The sequence below is a fragment of the Sciurus carolinensis genome, chromosome 11 (assembly GCF_902686445.1).
Source record: "Sciurus carolinensis chromosome 11, mSciCar1.2, whole genome shotgun sequence".
Lineage (NCBI taxonomy): Eukaryota > Metazoa > Chordata > Mammalia > Rodentia > Sciuridae > Sciurus > Sciurus carolinensis.
Genome location: NC_062223.1, coordinates 133,625,714 through 133,644,928, shown reverse-complemented (window position 1 = coordinate 133,644,928; position 19,215 = coordinate 133,625,714). Strand labels below are relative to the sequence as shown.

General features: G+C 36.7%; 1 protein-coding gene across 1 annotated transcript in view; it reads left to right on the top strand.

The window, feature by feature from the left end:
* Positions 1-19,215, top strand: part of Ncapd3 (non-SMC condensin II complex subunit D3) — a 72,567-nt gene that overhangs the window by 43,610 nt on the left and 9,742 nt on the right. Inside the window, exons 21-28 of the mRNA XM_047519706.1 lie at positions 2,035-2,142; positions 4,517-4,631; positions 4,731-4,838; positions 5,992-6,230; positions 10,435-10,514; positions 16,197-16,334; positions 16,655-16,788; positions 17,172-17,371. Of these exons, the coding sequence (XP_047375662.1) occupies positions 2,035-2,142; positions 4,517-4,631; positions 4,731-4,838; positions 5,992-6,230; positions 10,435-10,514; positions 16,197-16,334; positions 16,655-16,788; positions 17,172-17,371 (1,122 nt within the window). The remainder of the gene's footprint in view (positions 1-2,034; positions 2,143-4,516; positions 4,632-4,730; positions 4,839-5,991; positions 6,231-10,434; positions 10,515-16,196; positions 16,335-16,654; positions 16,789-17,171; positions 17,372-19,215) is intronic.

Below are 19,215 nucleotides of genomic sequence, written 5' to 3'. Positions count from 1 at the left end.
ATTTAATGTATAATTTTCTACCTCATCAGATAGTTTCCTCCAGACCAAAGGTTTTTGATCTTTTGATAAGTTATAATCCTGGAAGATCCCTGGCCTATTACTGTGGGGTTACATTACTCAAATATCTTTTGTTTTATCTTGTCCCCAAAGTTGCCTACCATCTATACCTGATGTTGCATAGTCATAAATCCAAATCAATGATTTATGTGAAGCAGAGAATTACTCTGACCCCCTTAACAGCATCCATATTAATATCTTTAATAAATCATCTTAATACTGTGCCTTTTTTCTTTTTATGTGGTGCTGGGGTTGGAACCCAGGGCCTTCAGTATGCTAGGCAACTTCTCTTACTACTGAACTACATCCCTAGCCCTCCTGTGTCTTCTGCTTTTATCATGAGATATACTCTTAGGCAGTGCTATTCATAATGGAAACATTTAGGGATGAGGGCTATTAATCATGATTATAGAAGTTACAAGTTAATTTAAGTAATTTCTGACATATATCTAAATTTTCCAGAAAAATGCTTTCTTCATCTGAGCTACCTTCCTATGCTCTTTTCTTGTGTAAGTTCCTATTAGAAAGTCCATAATTAATATTAGATTTCCTACTTATAGTAACAGATCTAATACAACAATGTACTGTATCATTTTTTGCTTGGGACATTAAAAGAGGTTGGAATGCACTCAGCTAAAGAAAAAAAAATGCTTGAGCTATTTCTTAATGGTATCTCGTGTTTTGGTGTCTGACTTTCAACAGTTATATTTTAAAAAGGAATACTTTAATTATTATTTTTCTAACCCATTATCTTAAGACCAAAGAAATTGTATGAAAAACTTTTAAATAAGAAACATTGGAAAGAACATATTCAAATAGCATTAAAAAAAGAAAGTAGTTGGTACTATGGTGAGTCTAGAAAAAATAAGAGAATGATGTGGGAGGGAAATTATGGCAGATACAACTGTGATCCTGCAGTTTTCAGTGGCACACAACTTACTGATGGCAGAGCTAGGACTGTAACTCAGGTCTCTGATACTTGCCCAGTGTTCCTTTCATCCCAGTGTTCCTGGAAAATGAATTATCTATACATTGGGAATTGGGGGTTATAAAAAGTCTTGGAGTTTTGTCTGTATCAAGATAAAGCTGTCATGGTCAACACTGTGGTCCAGGTTGTACAATCTTATTAAAAGCTTAAAATGCAATTTTTTAACGATAATAGTTTTGAAACATTTGAAGCCAAGTCAAACTAAAAAGCATTTTGTGCATAACACTGATTTTCCTACATTTGCAAACATTATTGGGTACCATGTAGTGTTACTGCTAAGCACTAAGTGTTGGTTAAGACATGGTCTTTTCCCTAAGGTACCTATAGTGCAGTGGGGGTACCATTACTCCCACAATAAAAGTATGCATCAAATAATATGAAGTACTGGAGTAGAGGCACTTAGTGCAGCCTTAGCTGTTCTCTAGAAACAACCTCCTGGAGAAAATATAGTCGTAGAGTTCTAGAATGTAATTGGGATCATGTTCTTGGCACAGAGCATGTACTCGCAGTGACCTCTGAAAGTTATAAAGAGAAAACTTGTTCCTAATTAATAAATTTCAGAAGAGTAGCAACTGTCCTTTTTGTGTATATCTTTAAAAGTGTTCAGTTTAGAAGCGTTCATTTAACAGTAATTTGCCACCTGAATATGCTAGAAGAATTGCACCTGTTGTTAAAAGATATTCTATAAATTAGGGTACTAGATATTCCCAATTATTTGTCTTTTGCTCTTAAAGGACCAATATGGAGAGAAAGTTGATATATAGATTGTTTTTTGAAAATTTCACTTAGCCAGTTCTTATGGCCAGATTGCTTAAGTGTGTCATTGTATTTTTTGATAAGTTATGGGAAAGAGGAAAATTGCACATGCATGATGGCTGGGGTTTTTCATGCATTTGAAGATCCTAGAGGCTTATTCTGAGAACTTGGGGTTGGTGGGTTGTCTGGGAGATGTGTGGGATCCTTCAGCGCTGATCTATGACTTGCCACAGGAACTACTAAAGCAGGTGTGTGGGAATGTGCTCTCCACCTGCGAGTACCACCTCTCCAACATTGTTCTGAAGGAGAATGGGGCAGGGAACATGGATGAAGACCTGTTGGTAAGCAGCTGCTTTTCCTAACCATTCTTTCCTCTTCTTTTTTTATCAGCAGGGATTTTTTTAAGGATGATTTTGCAATGTATACTTCAGATGCAGTTAAAAAGAAAGGGGCTATTGTAGCCTAGAGCTTGAGTCTTTTTTAAGAAGAAAATTTTTATGAATACTCCATCTATTTTTATCTTACATACTTAATATTTGGGGGGAAACTTGATGGAACACTTCATTCATTTAAGAGTTTATGAGAAACCTGATTCTAATAGGAAAAAAATCACAATATGTGTTATAATTTTGGTAGAGTTCAACTTAGAAATAATAATGTAAGAAAATAATACAGTATGCCCTTTAGTTTTTTGTTTATTTGCTTTTTAAAGGAATTATAACATATCTTCTGAGCTATTTGAACACTGGAGTATAGAACTAGGGAATAGGGTTCAGTCATTGCAATGTCTAAAATATAAGGAGAGATTTGACAATTTAGAATATAAATTACCTTGGAGGAACAAGGTTGTATTTTGTGGTACCCCTACTTTAGAAACTGTTTCCATGGAAGAGATTCCTGTGAGTCAGGACATGTCAACACAGTGGACTGTTAACAAAATATGTTACACTAGAATTCTGTTTCCAGCATCTGACACTAGATAGTGAAGAAAATAATGAACTGGGTTTTGATGCCCTTTAGTACAAACCATCATTTTAACAAAAACTGACCATTTTTCCCATCTTTTAAAATTAGAGGAATATCTCTTTTCTGTGTCCTGTTTTTCCTTTGCTCACTTCACTCTTATAGTTGTTAATGATCATAGACCAAGTTTAGATTTGTAAGAGAGAAGGCCATTGTGTCTGAGGAACTGGTATGTGCATGTTCATTAGTAAACAATATCATTATAGGGATTTGGACACTTAGGTATGAGAGCTATGATGCGTAGTTCAGGCTTAACCCAGGGTTTCAGATATTCTCAATTGATTGAGCAGAGTCACTGCACACAAGAAGAAAAATGTTTTTTATGGTTAGTGAGCTAATCTCCTAAGATTTTTTTTCAATTATTAAATATACCTAAAATCTATCCTTAAGCCAAAACATAGAGTGAAGTTTTGCCCTGTATATATTAATTTATACTTCTTTAAATGGAGCTTAAACATTTTTTGATCCACCAAGAGATAACTATATTCAAGATTTTTTTAAAACCAACTACATTTACTTTTGGTTTTCCTACCCTAGAATAACCTTTTTAGGGCTTTTTGTTTTGTTCTGCTTTGGTTCTTTATTGTTGTTGTTATTGTTGTTGTTTTAAGATGGAATCTTTCTACGTTGCCCAAACCAGTCTCAACTCCTAGGCTCAAATGATCCTCTCATCTCACCCTACTAAGTATCTGCAACTATAGGTGTGTGTGCCATCACTCTTATCTCTAACATAATCTTATTTATTTATTCTTCTTTTTTCAGTGCTGGGGGTTAAATCCAGCACTTCATACATGGCTAGGCAAGTGCTCTATCACTGAGCTAGCCCCTAGAATAAACTTTTACTTTTATTTGCCATTTACTATTTAGTGTTACTCTTCCTTCTTTGGGATAAAGAAAAAGAACAGTCTTATTTAACCTCTAAGCTAAATGCCATTAGTAAATAAAGAGTAGCAAGAGCTGAGGAAACAGGTTCCAGTGTTTTGGATAGGAGTCTAAGCAGTAAACTCATCTGGAGGACAATTTGGAAATATATTTTAAAATGTAAAATGAGTTATATACTCTTTCAGCCCGGATTTCACACCTAAAGAAATACAATAGTATACAAGAGTACAGAAGGTATTCATTATAACTCATGTAAATAATAGTAAAGGGTTTATAAATAACATAAATGTTTACTAATTGTGGAATAGTGAAAAAATTATAATGATAATTTTTAAATGGCCTGTTTGTGTAGTCATTAAACATATTTTTGTATATATTGACTTTAAAGCATAACTAATATTCAGAGTAATAATTACAAACTTCAAAGTAGCATAATTGGTAAGTATATTAGAAAAGCAAACAAAGTCATATGATTTTACTTTGAAAAGAAAGCAATACACAAAAACAATGATAATCTTTAGTGGGATTATAAGTAGATGAGTGTTAACACCTGTTATTGCCCCATAATTATTAATAGCATCCCTGTTTATTCACAAAGTATCTGAATTTACATGATAAAATTATATGATCATTCTAATTTTAGTTTAAGTAGAGACTGAATTTTGACAATGGTCATGTGTTTTTCTGAAACAAAAATAGTAAAGTTTTTGTATTTGGGAAACAAAAAAAAATTCTACTGACATGCTGTTACTCTAACTAGTAAATTTTCTTTTCAGCTTATTTTTACTGCAAAACCAATTCTCTTTGTAGGTGAAGTACATTTTTACTTTGGGAGATATAGCCCAGCTATGTCCGGCCAAAGTGGAGAAACGAGTATTCCTTCTGATTCAGTCCATTCTGGCTTCTTCTGCTGACGTGGATCACTGTAAGGCACTGATATCATACTCTGTATCATACTCTGTATCAGTTAAGCCTGAGTTAACTGCTGAGGCACTGTCAATAAACACTTTTCACTTTCCTGTAGTACCGTCATCTCAAGGTACCAGTGATGCCCCAGCCATTCAGCCCCCATCTCAGGTCAAAGGCTCTGTCATGCCTTCTGTGATTAGAGCACATGCTATCATCACCTTAGGTAAGAATAACATGTGGGGAAATGTAGCTTGTATAATCTGCTTTTGTGTGTAGCTTTTTATCTTAAATAAGCCCAGCCTCATAATATGTTATATGCTGATGAGAGCACACAACTCTGCAGGTATAACAAAGTGCTCACAATAAGAGAGCCCTTGGTTTGGTAACTACCCAAGACTGTAAGATTCAGAACATTCATTCTAGGGAACTTAGGCTTTTTGGTGGAATTATGTTAATTTATTACAATTACAACTTCCTATAATTTTTTTATACTCACAGTGTAGCACTATAAAATCTATTTATTAAGAACTGCATTCTAGTACACTGTGTTCTGGGAATGGAAAGATTAATTTGAAGTTCAGTTTATAAAAGGAGATGGTTTATTTAATATTTTCCAGATCTGGCAGATGAACTATATGCATATTTTCCCATCATCTCCAATTGTTGTTCATCTTGAAAACACTTCTGTGCTATGATTTGAATTTTTATTCCTTTAGTGTAATTGTATATCTTATGGTAGGTAAGAGTTATGAATTTTTTTGTAGTATCGGTTATTGTTAAAAATCTAAGAATTGTTAATAAGAGCAAAACATTCCCCAGGCCACAAAACAAACATAAACAAATAAAACTTAGTAACCTTCCTCTAATTATGAACAAGAAATATGAGGTGAAATTTTTTCCAACTTATGTAGTTCACATTTCAAATCCATTAAGAGGTATTTAGAATATATGTATAATCAAAGGTAAAATAAATCATCAGTTATATTTTACCCATCATTATCCAGGTGAGCAGATAACTACAAAATTCAAATGTTGACTTGTTAAAAGGAAGATCATTTTATTAATATAAATAAACCTTCCATAGCATGTACCTCGTGAAACCCTCACTGGAGTTTATTTTTCCTTTAAGTACTTTGTAATATTTGGGATGGATTTGTCTGCCTCTTGCTTTTGTATTTTGTGATTGTGAGTATGATGTTTTAACTTTGATTAAATAAAAATTATAAAATAGGGCTGGGGATTAAGCTCCGTGGTAGAGCTACACTACCACTTACACTTGCCTAGCATGCATAAGGCCAGACCCTGGGTTCACTCCCTAGTATTGGGGGAGAAAAAAAACCATAGAATATAGTCAAGACATCTTTCTTCTGTGACAGGTAAGCTGTGTTTACAGCATGAAGACCTTGCAAAGAAGAGTATCCCAGCCCTTGTTCGAGAGTTAGAGGTGTGTGAAGACGTAGCTGTTCGCAACAATGTCATCATTGTGATGTGTGATCTTTGTATCCGGTACACTGTCATGGTAGACAAGTATATTCCTAATATCTCCATGTGCCTGAAGGATTCAGATCCATTTATCCGAAAGCAGACACTCATATTACTTACCAACCTTTTGCAGGTATGTATGAGAATAAACTATCTTTTTTTCTTCTCCAGTACTACTTCTGGTTTAAAGGAATATTCAATTATTAGGGCTAGGGTTATGGCTCAGCGGTAGAGTGCTCGCCTAGCATGTGTGAGGCACTGGGTTCAATCCTCAGCACCACATAAAAATAAATAAATGAAATAAAGGAATATTAAATTAACATAGCAAATATGCTTGCTTTATAGTCCAATTAAAAAATAATTAACCTCATTTCTGGTTTAAAATGTCACTTTTCTAATGTTCAGTGTAGGCTTTTAAACACATTGTTACTTGCAAATTATTCATCTGGGGTGTTCTTTCAGACATCCTGTCAAGCAGTGTAAGATTCCACTTTTGCAAATAAACACCATGTAAAGTAAAGCATACTTATTAGAAAAATAGTTCCAGTTCAGTTGGATAACTGACCTTGACCTTAAACAAATTCATGTTTCTCTTACTTAATTTACTGTTTGGTAAAATGAGGCTCATAATATTTGTGCTGGGTTATCACACAGCATTGCTGAGAGTCCAGTGTGATATTTCAGCATATAAAAGAACTTAGTGAACTGCAAACCTCTACAGGGTATTTGATTTTCTTGTATACATTGAGAGTGTGTGTTGGACCTTTGATGAGGAGATGATATTTGATTTTTAAAAAGAAAGCATTTCACTAAGTTATATGTGTATTTTAGCATATTTAATATGCTCATTTTTTCATGCATTATGTACCTCACAGAGGCAATAGTGACCACATCCCATTAAAGCCATGTACTTTGAGTCACTTGCCTAATACAAGAGAAAGTTTGATGTTACTCTAACCACCTATTCCTCCATATTTCTTTCCCCATCCTGATGTTTTCTGTTATCCATGTTTCATTCAATAGCATATTATTTAGTCTCCTTGTGTTGGAGTAATTTCTGTTTTTTATTTTGTCATTGATTTCTAATTTCATTCCATTATGATCTGATAGTACACAAGGAGTATCTCTATTTTTTTTGCATTTACTAAGGACTGCTTTGTAATATAACATATGGTCTATTTTTGAGAAGGTTCCATGTGCTGCTGAGAAGAAAGTGAATTCGCTTGTTGATGGATGGAATATTCTATATATGTCTATTAAGTCTAGGTTATTGATTGTGTTATTGAGTTCTATGGTTTCTTTGTTTAGTTTTTGTTTGGAAGATCTATACTGGACTGGGTGACAGTGGTGTGTTAAAGTCACCCAGAATTATTGTGTTGTGGTCTATTTGATTCCTAGAATTGAGAAGGATTTGTTTGATGTACATGAATGAGCCACTGTTTGGGGCATAGATATTTACGATTGTTAGGTCTTCCTGATTTATGGTTCCCTTAAGCAGTATGAAATGTCCTTCTTTATCCTTTCTGACTAACTTTGACTTGAAGTCCACTTTATCTGAAATAAGGATGGAAACCCTTGCTTTTTTACTGAGTCTGTGTGCATGGTAGGTTTTTCCCCATCCTTTCACCTTTAGTCTATGGATGTCTTTTTCTATGAGATAAGTCTCTTGAAGGCAGCATATTGTTGGGTCTTTATTTTTAATCCATTCTGCCAGACTATGTCTTGTGATTGATGAGTTTAGGCCATTAACGTTCCAGGTTATTATTGAGATATGATTCCCAGGCATTTGGACTTATTTTTGGTTTTTAACTTGGCTCTTGGTTTCTCCTTTGAATGGATTTTCCTTTAAGGTAGTTCCTCCCTTTGCTGACCTACATTGTTGTTTTTCATTTCCTCCTCGTGGAATATTTCGTTGAGACTATTCTGCAGCACAGGCTTTCTATTTGTAAATTCTTTTAACTTTTGTTTATCATGGAAGGATTTTATTTCGTCTTCAAATCTGAAGGTTAGTTTTGCTCGGTATAGGATTTTTGGTTGGCAAACATTTTCTTTCAGAGCTTGAAATATGTTGTTCCAGGCCCTTTTATCTTTTAGAGTCTGGGCTGAGAAATCTGTTGATGTCTGTATTGGTTTCTCCCTATATGTAATCTGATGCTTTTCTCTCGCAGCCTTCAAAATCCTCTATTTTCTATGTTAGGCATTTTCATTATAATGTGCCTTGGTGTGGATCTGTTGTGATTTTGTGCATTTGGTGTTCTGTAAGCCTCTTGTATTTGATTTTCCATTTCATTCTTCAGGTTTGGGAAATTTTCTGCTATTATTTCATTGAGTAAAAAATTATAAATAATTATAAATAATTATTCTGCTATTATTTATAAAAATTATTTATAAAAATTATAAATAATTATAAATAATTAATAATTATTCTGCTGTTATTTCATTGAAAGGTTGTTCATTCCTTTGATTTGTTTCTCTGTGCCTTCCTCAATCCCAATAATTCTTAAATTTGTTCTTTTTCATGATGTCTCATAGTTCTTGGAGATTCTGTTCATGATTTCTTACCATCTTCTCTGTTTGGGCAACTTTATTTTCAAGATTAAATATTTTGTCTTCATTGTATGAGGTTCTGTCTTCCAAGTGGTCTAGTCTGTTGTTGATGCTTTCCATTGAGTTTTTTATTTGGTTTATTGTTTCCTTCATTTCAAGGATTTCCGTTTGTTTTTTTTTGAAAATCTCTATCTCATTGTCGAAGTGATCTTTTGCTTCCTGTAGTTTCTCTTTCAACTGCTTATTGGTATGATCATTCATTACCTGCATTTGCTCTCTTATCTCATCCTTTGCTTCACGAATCATCTTTATCATGTATAATCTGAAGTCCTTTTCTGACATTTCTTCTCCCATACTGTCACTGGATTCTATTAATATAGAATCTAGATTTGTTTGGATCATTTTCTTCCCTTGTTTTTTCATGTTGTTCATGTATCTTTCCCTCTAGCAGTGCAGATCTGGGGTATTGCAGTTTCCCCCGATAGGCTTATAGTGACCCTATAAGTTTCCAAAACCTTTTCTTTAAGGGGGAGATCAATATTAGCAGTGCCCAGTTCAGACAGTATGCAACTCTAAACCAAATAGCCTCTATGAGGATGTTAACAGTATTGTCATAATAAACAGAATGAGTTTAATTATTATCTTCAGTATAACAAATAGATTTGCAATAAGGTTTGCTTTGCAGTTTCTAATGGAAGACAAAGAGGATGTGGAGGGGGTATAAGATGTAGCTGTTAATGGGATAAGAAAAGAATATATGGAAGTTCTAGATAATAGAGTGAGAGTGTAATCAAAAGAAGTTGGTTGTTTATCATGTGAAAAGAGAGAAAGAGACTCTGAGGGAACAAGTAAACAAGGAAAAGAGAGCAAGAAAAGTAAAGAAATAAAACTTAAAATTTTTCAATAAGGAGAAAAAAGAAAATCTACACTATAACAGTCATATAGTATTCAAACCTCCCAGTCTTCAATAACCTGATGTACCAGGGAGGTACCTGACAATGAGCTTCAAGTTTCCAGCAGGCGTTTGCCCCACCTAAAGATTGGAGCTATGGCTTCCAGGATTATCCAAGATGGCCACTCTGGCTTCCAAATGTGTTGGCAAATGGGGAGCTGCAGCTTGGGTTGTTTGCGTGGTCAGCTGGAGGTCTTGGAGGTGGGATGTGGTCGATCTGGTTGCGGGATCCTGGAGGTGGGGTGCAATCAGTTGATCTGGGGGTCCTGGTGGCGGGGAGCAGTCAGTCGATGTGAGGGCCCCGGAGGCAGGGAGTGATCGTTCGGGTTGAGGAATCCTGGAGACAGGGCTCAGTCAGTCCGACCAGGGGTCCTATGGGGCCTGGCTGTCGTCTCAAAATGGTGGCAGCCACATGTAACCAAACCTGCAAGTACTATGACAGTGAACTTTCAGGCAACAGCAGGCACCTGGTGCTCCACTGGTGGACTATGGTCAGTTTGCTGACTGCTGTCGGATGATCGGGAGGTGAACCTCGGGAGGTGGGTGATGGGAAGGTAAAAGGCAGGCGATGGACAGACAAGAGGCAGGCGAATGGCGGATGATAGGCGCCTGACAGTGAGCAATCTCTCCTCCATATTTCTTTGAACTAACAAATATGTGATTTCAAGATGGTTGGGAAGTGAATGCTCTGAAACTGACCTCATGTGTCCTAGGCAGGCCAATAGCTGACAGATGTGATGTTACACAAAGGAAAGTCAATAGGTGACTATATGACTGAATGCATTTAAGGTTTAATGTTAATATTCATCCTGAAATATGCTGTTTTCTCTTTGTACAGGAAGAATTTGTGAAATGGAAGGGCTCTCTGTTCTTTCGATTTGTCAGCACCCTGATAGATTCACACCCAGATATTGCCAGGTAAATCTTTCCCTCACATGTCAGACAACTGAACAGTTTACCTAATTTCTAGTATGCATTAGATTTCTTCCAAATTGGCTTAGAGTTGAATTTAGTTGATTTAGTGAGCTCTTGGTAGTTGCCAGAAAAAAATGGTAGATTTTTAAAATACTGAACTATTTAACAGATCTTTGTTAAAACAAAAATTAAAAAGGCCAAAAATAAAACAAAAACATATGTTCAAACTCACCATTAAATAATCTCAGCATTGACTTTTTTCTAACATCATTTGCTCTCCTTTAATACTAAAGAACATTAGATGCCTTTGTCACATTAAAATAGGATAGAAGTCATAAACTATTGACTTAACTGTTGATTTCTAAGCCAAAAAGAAAAGTTAGTTTTAATAAAGAAATTGGACTTTGTTTTCAGTGCAGAAATTCTAAAAATTCTAGGAATTAAGACAATTTCACAATGTGAAATAGAGTATACAAATTACAAGGTTTCTTAGAAATGGGTGCTTCTTGAGAATTGGAAGGGAGGGGAATTAACTTCGCCAATTGTTAATTCTTATACTTGAATCATATTTTAAAAATTTATTTTCAAGGGGTCAAGAAATGATCTCGTTAGAATTTGCTATCCTAGATTGTTGTATGAATAATTCTTTTTAAAGCAAGTCTATAATTGAAAAATAGAGTGTTGAATGCCATGGCAAAAGCCACCACATTGGGGAAAAGGTCTTTGTAGAATTCATTAACTAAAAATAACTTAGAATAATGGGTTCCTCTATTTAAATATAGCCACCAATAATTTAGTCTGAGTTCCATAGAAGAATTTCTGCGTGATTTTCTTTGCATATAATTTTCCAAAGGGGAACAGTTCACATAACAAAGTAGAAGGTTAACATTCTAGTTAATACTGCCTAGAGCCAGAAGCAAAAAAGCTAGGGCTATCATTTTTTTTCTTTTTCATTGTTTGTATAATTGAGAAAGGAATGAGATAGCTATACCACTCCTTCCCACCTTTACAGTGCTTCCCCACCTCTAAATCCACTGGCTGTCTTTGTACAATGCAATGCATAGCCAAGGGGCAGGCATAATTAGAAGTATTGTAATGCTTTCAGATGATGAGCCTAGAAGATAAGATTGATTGCTTAACTTGTATTTCCTGGATTTGTCTCATTTTTGCTAGCTTCTACATGTAAACAGAATGAGGTGATATGTTTAACCTGATTTAAACATTACACAATATATGCATGAATTGAAACATCACATGGTACCCAGTAGATAAAATTTTTATGTTTTTATGTAATGGCTAAAAATAAATTATATTCAAAAAAGTTTTTAAGCTTATTTTAAAAGAGAGCACTGATCAGTGCATAAAATATATGCAGAGCCAATGAATCTAGGTACTCAGAGCATCAATCAGAAAGAAATTAAACCAGATATGGATACTTTTTACTAAAGTAAGTATTTTAATACTGCCCTTTAAATCTTTCCATTGTGTTTCTGCATTCTGGGTTTTTTTATACAATGGTTCAAATGTAGATTAGAATTTTCAGCTTCAAAAGTTGATGACTGTGTTTGCTAACTGTTATTTAAGTTAGTCTGTTATGGTATTATTTATGAGGTGCCTTCCAAAAGCTCATGTATGAGACAATACTGGAACATTCAAAAGTGAAATGATTGGGTTATGAGAGCCTTAATGTAAACAGTGTGTTAATCTACTGATAAGGATTAACTGGGTGGTAACTATAGGCAGGTAAAGTATGGCTGGAGGATATGGGTCACTGGGAGGCATGCCTTTGGAGTATACATTTTGTCCCTGGTGAAGAACGCTTTCTCTGTTTCCTAATTGTCAAGTTCTGAGCTGCTTTCCTCCATCACGCACTTCTCTCTGATGTTCACATCAGGCCCTGAGGAATGCTAACCATCTGTAGACTGAGACCTCTGAAACCATGATTGCCAATTAAACTTTTCTAAAATTTTTCTTGTCAGATCTTTTGGTTACAGCAGCAAAACAGCTGACTAAAACACTCTTGTTCCTGATTTTTAGGCTGAAGGCCAGACTTTTCCACTTACATTAAATATATTAATTTTCAATATGAATCTGCCAATGCAGACCTTACTTATTTATTTGTGGTCTAGCTGGATTTCCCAAAGGTTCTAGTATGAGCAAATCTGTATGACATTTTTAATTGGTCATATAAAACCAAATTTGGAAGCTGCAGAATCATGTGTTATATTTTCCCCTCTGCCCAGTAGGTGATGGCTTTGCATGTAGTTCAGTGACCTAGGGGTGATAGCCAAGTAGCAAGTAGAATGTGTATTGGACTAGTTGAAGCAAAAGTGCAGAAAGGCAGGGGTAAGGCAAAAAAAAAAAAAAAAAGAAGACGACTAATGTAACATTGAGAAAGAAAAAGGAGAAAAGAGAGCAGCTTGGTTTGGAAGAAAAAGGAAGTACCTGACTATCTAGAGGATTTAGTGAAGTTGCGCAGTAAGTCAGAGGGGGTGAGGGAGTCACACAGCTAGAAAAGATAGGCAGGGTGGAGTGAGGTGCAGTAGTGCAGTCCAGGATACATTCCAAGATATGGCGGCAAAATGGCAATGTGGAATAAGATGTGGGGTCACTGAGAACAGTGAAGTTAGGAAAATGGAAAGTTAGAGTGTTCCATGAATTTCTCTGTATGGGCATTGTAGACACTCTGAGTCTTATTTGAGGATTTGGAATGGAGAAGGGAACTAGGAACTAAATACCACAAAGTAGAAAGCAGAGTAGGCAGAGATGCAGGAGCTGCAACCAGGGAGGCTGCATGCTCTCAACTGGATCAGGTAGAGTAGTGCGTTCATTTGTTTTAACCAATAGCCAGTTCCCCTCCCTTCCCTGCACCCACTTCCAGCTTTCTTTTTCATGAGAGTACTTTTGCCAACTTACTTTGTATTGATTCCATGTGTAACATCTGTTACCCACTATGGTACAGGTTTCCTGAGGGACAGAGGACTTTTTTCTAGCACCTGAAAGGGAGCTTAAAACTCAAGTAGACATCCAATGAACTTCATTTAGTGAATGAATGTAAATATTAGGAGACTGGGAAATGTGGTCCTCACCTTGTAAAAGGAAATCATTATCCTCTTACTATGAATTGAAATCTGGAGTTCAAACATTCCAAGAAGGGCATAGGGAAAGTATAGTCCATTCACTTATTTTGTCAGCTTTAGTAGAAAACATAAAATTGACCTTTCAGATTTCTTCCCAAACCAAATGCCATTCTGAAGCTCAACAAAAACCAGTTATTGAACTCCTGTTCTTGATCTGGCCTACATGTATCTACGCAGGGTGGAACCTGGAGCTCCCACCCATTTCTACCAGAATTCTGCTGGCAACTGGAGACAAGTTGTTTCTTACATCCTTGTTATCCCAGGCTCTCAATCCCAGATCAGTCCCCTCTTGCTATTAGACCCTTCACATCTCTAGCCCAGCCTTATATTACTGTTTTTCCTCCTGGTATCTTCATGATATCTGATCTCATTTCCTTTGTTTTGCTCTTGCTTCCACATATGAAAGAAAACATTCTGTCCTTGATTTTCTGAGTCTACCTTATTTCACTTAGCATGTTTTTCTCCATTTCCATCCATTATAGCAAATGCCATTATTTCATTCTTTATGACTAAGTAAATCTCCACTAGGGCATAAACTACAATGTCTTGCATGTCCATTACCTCTGCCAGTCTGGATTCTTAATCTAAACTCTGAGTAGATTAACATTTGTGTGTGTGTGTGTGTGTGTGTGTGTGTGTTTTCGTGTTCTTGATCCATTCATCTACTAATGGGCATCTGGGTTGATCTGGCTATTATAAATTGTGCTGCTATGAAACTTGTCCTTTGAGAAAGATTATTCCTGGATATTGTGCATTGACTGTTGTCTCTGGCTTCTTATGCTGGAAAGCTCTGGACTCTTGTGACCCCAAGCCTAGGAATCCTAGGTGTAGTTTATATTACTACTGAGTTGATTTGTGCAGCTGATTAAGCCAGTTTTCCACTAGAGCATAGACTCTACAATATCTTGCATGTCCATTATCTCTGCCAATCTGGATTCTTGATCTAAACTCTGAGTAGATTAACATTTGGCATCAAGTCAAAGTTTAAAGCAGCTTGCCTTCTTACTGAATAGTTACTAGATTCTGCTTTTGCATTTTCACCTATGTGCCTTCAAGTATAAGGAGAAAGTTCAGATAGATGTGAAAACAGTTGTACCATGTTAGGTTAATTATAATAAAACACCACAGAAGGTAATCTTGTTTATTTCTTCAGGGGATGTTTTTTGTTTAATGGTTTTCTTCATTCACAGATGGTTTGCCAAAGCAGCCCTTGTTTAGAAAGAACATCTGGTCCTGTATAACCTTTGCCTTTCAAATCTGGGTTCCTAAACAAGTTTGTGAAGAGTATTCTGATTATCTAGATCAAACTGGTGCTTCTAGCTGGACTTAAGTGAATTCTCCTTAAAGAATATTTTATTAAATATAGTTGCATTTTTTTTTTTGTTTTCATATTTATAAGTCAGAATGAGTCTTATATACTAGGTGAATAGTTAAAGTGTGATTATTTGCAGGAGAATTTTTATCCAGGTTTATGTCCATCATAATTTTTAAACCACCTTCTCTAACTTGTTAATGTGTGTGTTATGAATACAAACTGATTTGAGCCTTAGCTTGAGGAACACCATTAAGGGTAAATCTCCTGCAAAGTTCTAATGCTTTGCAAAGTCAGGTGCAAGCTGTCTGCATTGTCCTTGTTACTGTTCCTTTCCAGTGGAGAGCTGACTAGTGCTCCTGTGCAGCATTTGAGCTCTGAAATAAGACTAAAACATTGGTCTGTGCAGTAAATGAATCACAGCAAGCCCTAAACAGCCTCTGGTTGGCCCCTAAGAACACCCAAGCTTTGGCATTCTCTCACCTGTTACAGTGAGACAGAAATGGTCAGGTGGTTTGTTGGTGAACACTTAGGGCTTTTGTCATTTACATTTGGCTTTGGAAACCATCAGAATTTTGCCTTTTTGTTTTGCTGCAGTCCCAGTGGCATCTGTCACATATGAAGCTTTGTACATGTATATTGGAAGCCTCTACCAGGTTTGTAGGCCCAGGTAAAAGGGGAGTGCCCAGAGACTGCTGTTGATTCCAAACCTCAGTGAGAGTCAGTTATTTTGTGGGGCTACTTACCCTTCTGACCCAATTTGTGACACTTGCTAATCCCATTCTTGAATAAAGTTCTAGTTACTAAACTCATTTCTTTGTTCATTATTGTGGGCCTTATACTTGAAATTGGGGACCAAAAGCCAGGTATTTGTTTTCAGGTGACCACTGTCACTATAACAGCCTTGAGGACCACTAGCTTCTGCTTGAAGAAATAGTTTTGAGTTTGTTGTTTGTCCTTGTTCGAAGTATAGGTGGAATTGTTAGAATTTTTAAAGGAAATCTTGTAGAGAAAGTCTTTATACTGTCCTTGGATTCAAAAGAGAGCATTGAGAAGAGATGGACAAAACAAGTGGAATTTCTTCCTTCATCTGATGAAGTTGTTTATTGGGGTGGATCTGGAATTCCTGACCCTTATTTACCATTCTCCTGTTTTGCTGAGTTCTTGGTATATTTATAGAGGCTGCCTGCAAATAGTAAATAGGTTTCTTTCTTTTGTCTTTTCCCTTTGCAGATTTGGGGAGTTTTGCCTGGCTCACCTGTTACTGAAGAGGAACCCTGTCATGTTCTTTCAGCATTTCATTGAGTGTATTTTTCACTTTAACAATTACGAGAAGCACGAGAAGTATAACAAATTCCCTCAGTCAGAGAGGTCAGTGAAGCAGCTTAGGTGCTCTCCTTGTCTCAGTAAGAACTGAGTGAGGCTCAGGAGATGTTTGGCTGTTTTGAATGCACAGGTTTGACACAGACTCTAATCTGGGTATATATTGTGACATAACTTTCCTTGGAGGATAACATAAGAAAATTCGGTTGTGAGAACAGAGTCTAAGGGAAATGCCTGTGAAGACATTAGAATCTCATTAGTGTCCTTGAGCCTTTGGCACCCAGCTTGTAGGATACTATAAAAATGCTATCTTAAATCCTTGTCTCCCACACCCACATATGCCCTAAAATTGTCCTGTTCTGCCACAGAGAGAAGCGGCTATTTTCACTGAAGGGAAAGACAAACAAGGAGAGGCGAATGAAAATCTACAAGTTTCTTCTAGAGCACTTCACAGATGAGCAGCGGTTCAACATCACTTCTAAAATCTGCCTAAGTATTTTGGGTAGGTCTGGTGTGTTTGGGGTAAAATGTGTGCTTAAAAATGAAATGCTGAGCCTGGGGTGGTGGCGCATGCCTGTAATCCCAGCAATTTGGGAGTCTGAGACAGGAGGATTTCAGGTTCAAGGCCAGTCTCAGCAACTTAACAAGGTATTAAACAACTTAGTAAGACCCTGTCGTAAAAGAAGAAAAAAAAAAAAGAAATGCTTTGTTGATAATGAAATAGCAGTTTTCTGGCTAGTGAACCAGTACTGCAGGAAGACTCATCTTTTTGTTCACCTCCCTATCAGCTGTGCCCCATGTAGACCCCCCTCGCAGCCCCAGATAGCCCCCAGTTCTGTGAATTAACATGTTTCTCAGAAGCTGGTTTCTTGTGCTCTTTCTCAGCATGCTTCGCAGATGGCATCCTGCCCCTGGACATGGATGCCAGTGAGTTACTCTCAGATACATTTGAGGTCCTCAGCTCAAAGGAGATCAAGCTTTTAGCAATGAGAGCTAAACCAGATAAGGATCTCCTTATGGAAGAAGATGACATGGCCTTGGCAAACGTAGTCATGCAGGAAGCCCAGAAAAAGCTCATCTCCCAGGTGTGTGTGCACTTCTTCCTTCAGCAGGCCTGCTCGCATCTCTGGGCTTCCCCAGTGATCTTGGTGGTGTTCTACTGGGGTCCTACTCTCATTCTTAGCAGCAGCTTTAACTCTTGTCCAGGTGGTGATGATCCTTAAATAGATTTCTAGCTCTAATTTCTCTTGAGCCTGAGCTCAATTTCTCTCACCCACCTGGAAATACCACAGGCATCTCAAACTTACTCTGTCAAAACCAATTAGTCTTTTTTCCCTGATAATTGGTCTGTTTCTTCTCCCAGTCTATTGTAGAGAAGGGAACCATTATCTACCAGATTATCCAAAAGGAACTTGGTGCTACAGCAGAATGCAGAGCTGGAGTCTGGCATGCCTGACATGTGCTTTGTTTGACCAGGAAGGTTAAATTTGACGGACTTAGATCTACCTGGCATGTGCTTTGTTTGACCAGGAAGGTTAAATTTGACTGACTTAGATCCACAATCCTCACCCCATGTTCTTATGCCTATCTTGGATGACCAATTTGTATTTTTCACCTGACCCCTAAAGGCTATTCACACTAAAGGAACACCTCTGATTTGATGTGAGATTCTGCTGGCTTAATCTTACAGATTCATCTCTCTCGCATTTCCCCTGGTTCTGACATTTTTTTTAAGCCTGTGCCAAATCCTGTGGTTTTCTTAGCTCAGAGTCTGTCTCTGGTTTCTGTCATAAGCTGTGCCCAACCTGCTGCCAGAGCAGACTTTCTTTAAGTATAAATGTGGAGATTTTATTCTCCTGCTTCAAATAACTTAGAGCCAGATAGACTGAATTGTGACAGGAAACTTTTGGGGGAATGAGTTGTGGGTAAATTGTAGTATTGGTTGCTCAGTATGTACTTTAGTCAAAGTTCATGGAACCGTTCTCTTAAAATGGGTAAATTTGTTCTATAAATACTATATCTCATTATTGGCATCTTTAAAATCTATGTTGATAGTTCCCATCATCTTCTGAATAAAATCCTGATTCTCCTTCAAGACATACAAAACTCTTAGTATGCCTGCCCCTGCCCTAACCTTTTCTTGCCTCATCACCTCATCAACTCCAATTCTCAGATATGAGTTGTACTCATCTGCTATGTGCCTTTGACACTGGTCTTTCTGTCTGCAGCACCCAGTCCATCACACTCTCCCACCCACTTCTAATCCCTACACAGCCTAAGTGTCATCTCTCCAAGAAGCCTTTAATACACATTCCTGACTTACCCCCCCTTCCCTCCTAGGCATCCCTTCTCCATTCACTTGATTCCTTGTACCATTTATCACAACACATACACACACTGATCAAGAAACAACCTGAGGGCAGGACTTTTGGACTTGATTTCTCTATCCTCAGGGGTTAGCTTTGTGTCTGTGTTAGATGACATTTAAGACTGTTGTTAAACTTCCCATCTGATTAGATTCATATTTTTTATTTTTCTTTCTACCTATTAACCTCCTATTTCAGGGATTTTTTTTTTTTTTTTTTTTTTTTTTTTGTGGTGCTGGAGATCGAACTCAGGGATTTGTGCTTGCAGCGCAAGCACTCTACCGACTGAGCTATCTCCCCAGCCCTATTTCAGGGATTCTTGATTAGACTTTTTTAGAATTGACTATTTGCAAGCAAGTAATACATACTGATGATTTTAAGTGAAATCAGGTTCAGAAGGATAAATATTCCTTATGCGGGCTACTATAATGAATATTTTTAATTCTAAGATTTATTGCAAAATATTTGATGCACTGATCATTTAAATCAAGTTTATAAGTATCTAGCACTTGTTAAAATGTTTGTCAAGTTATACAACATATTTCTTACTTTTATTTTTTCCA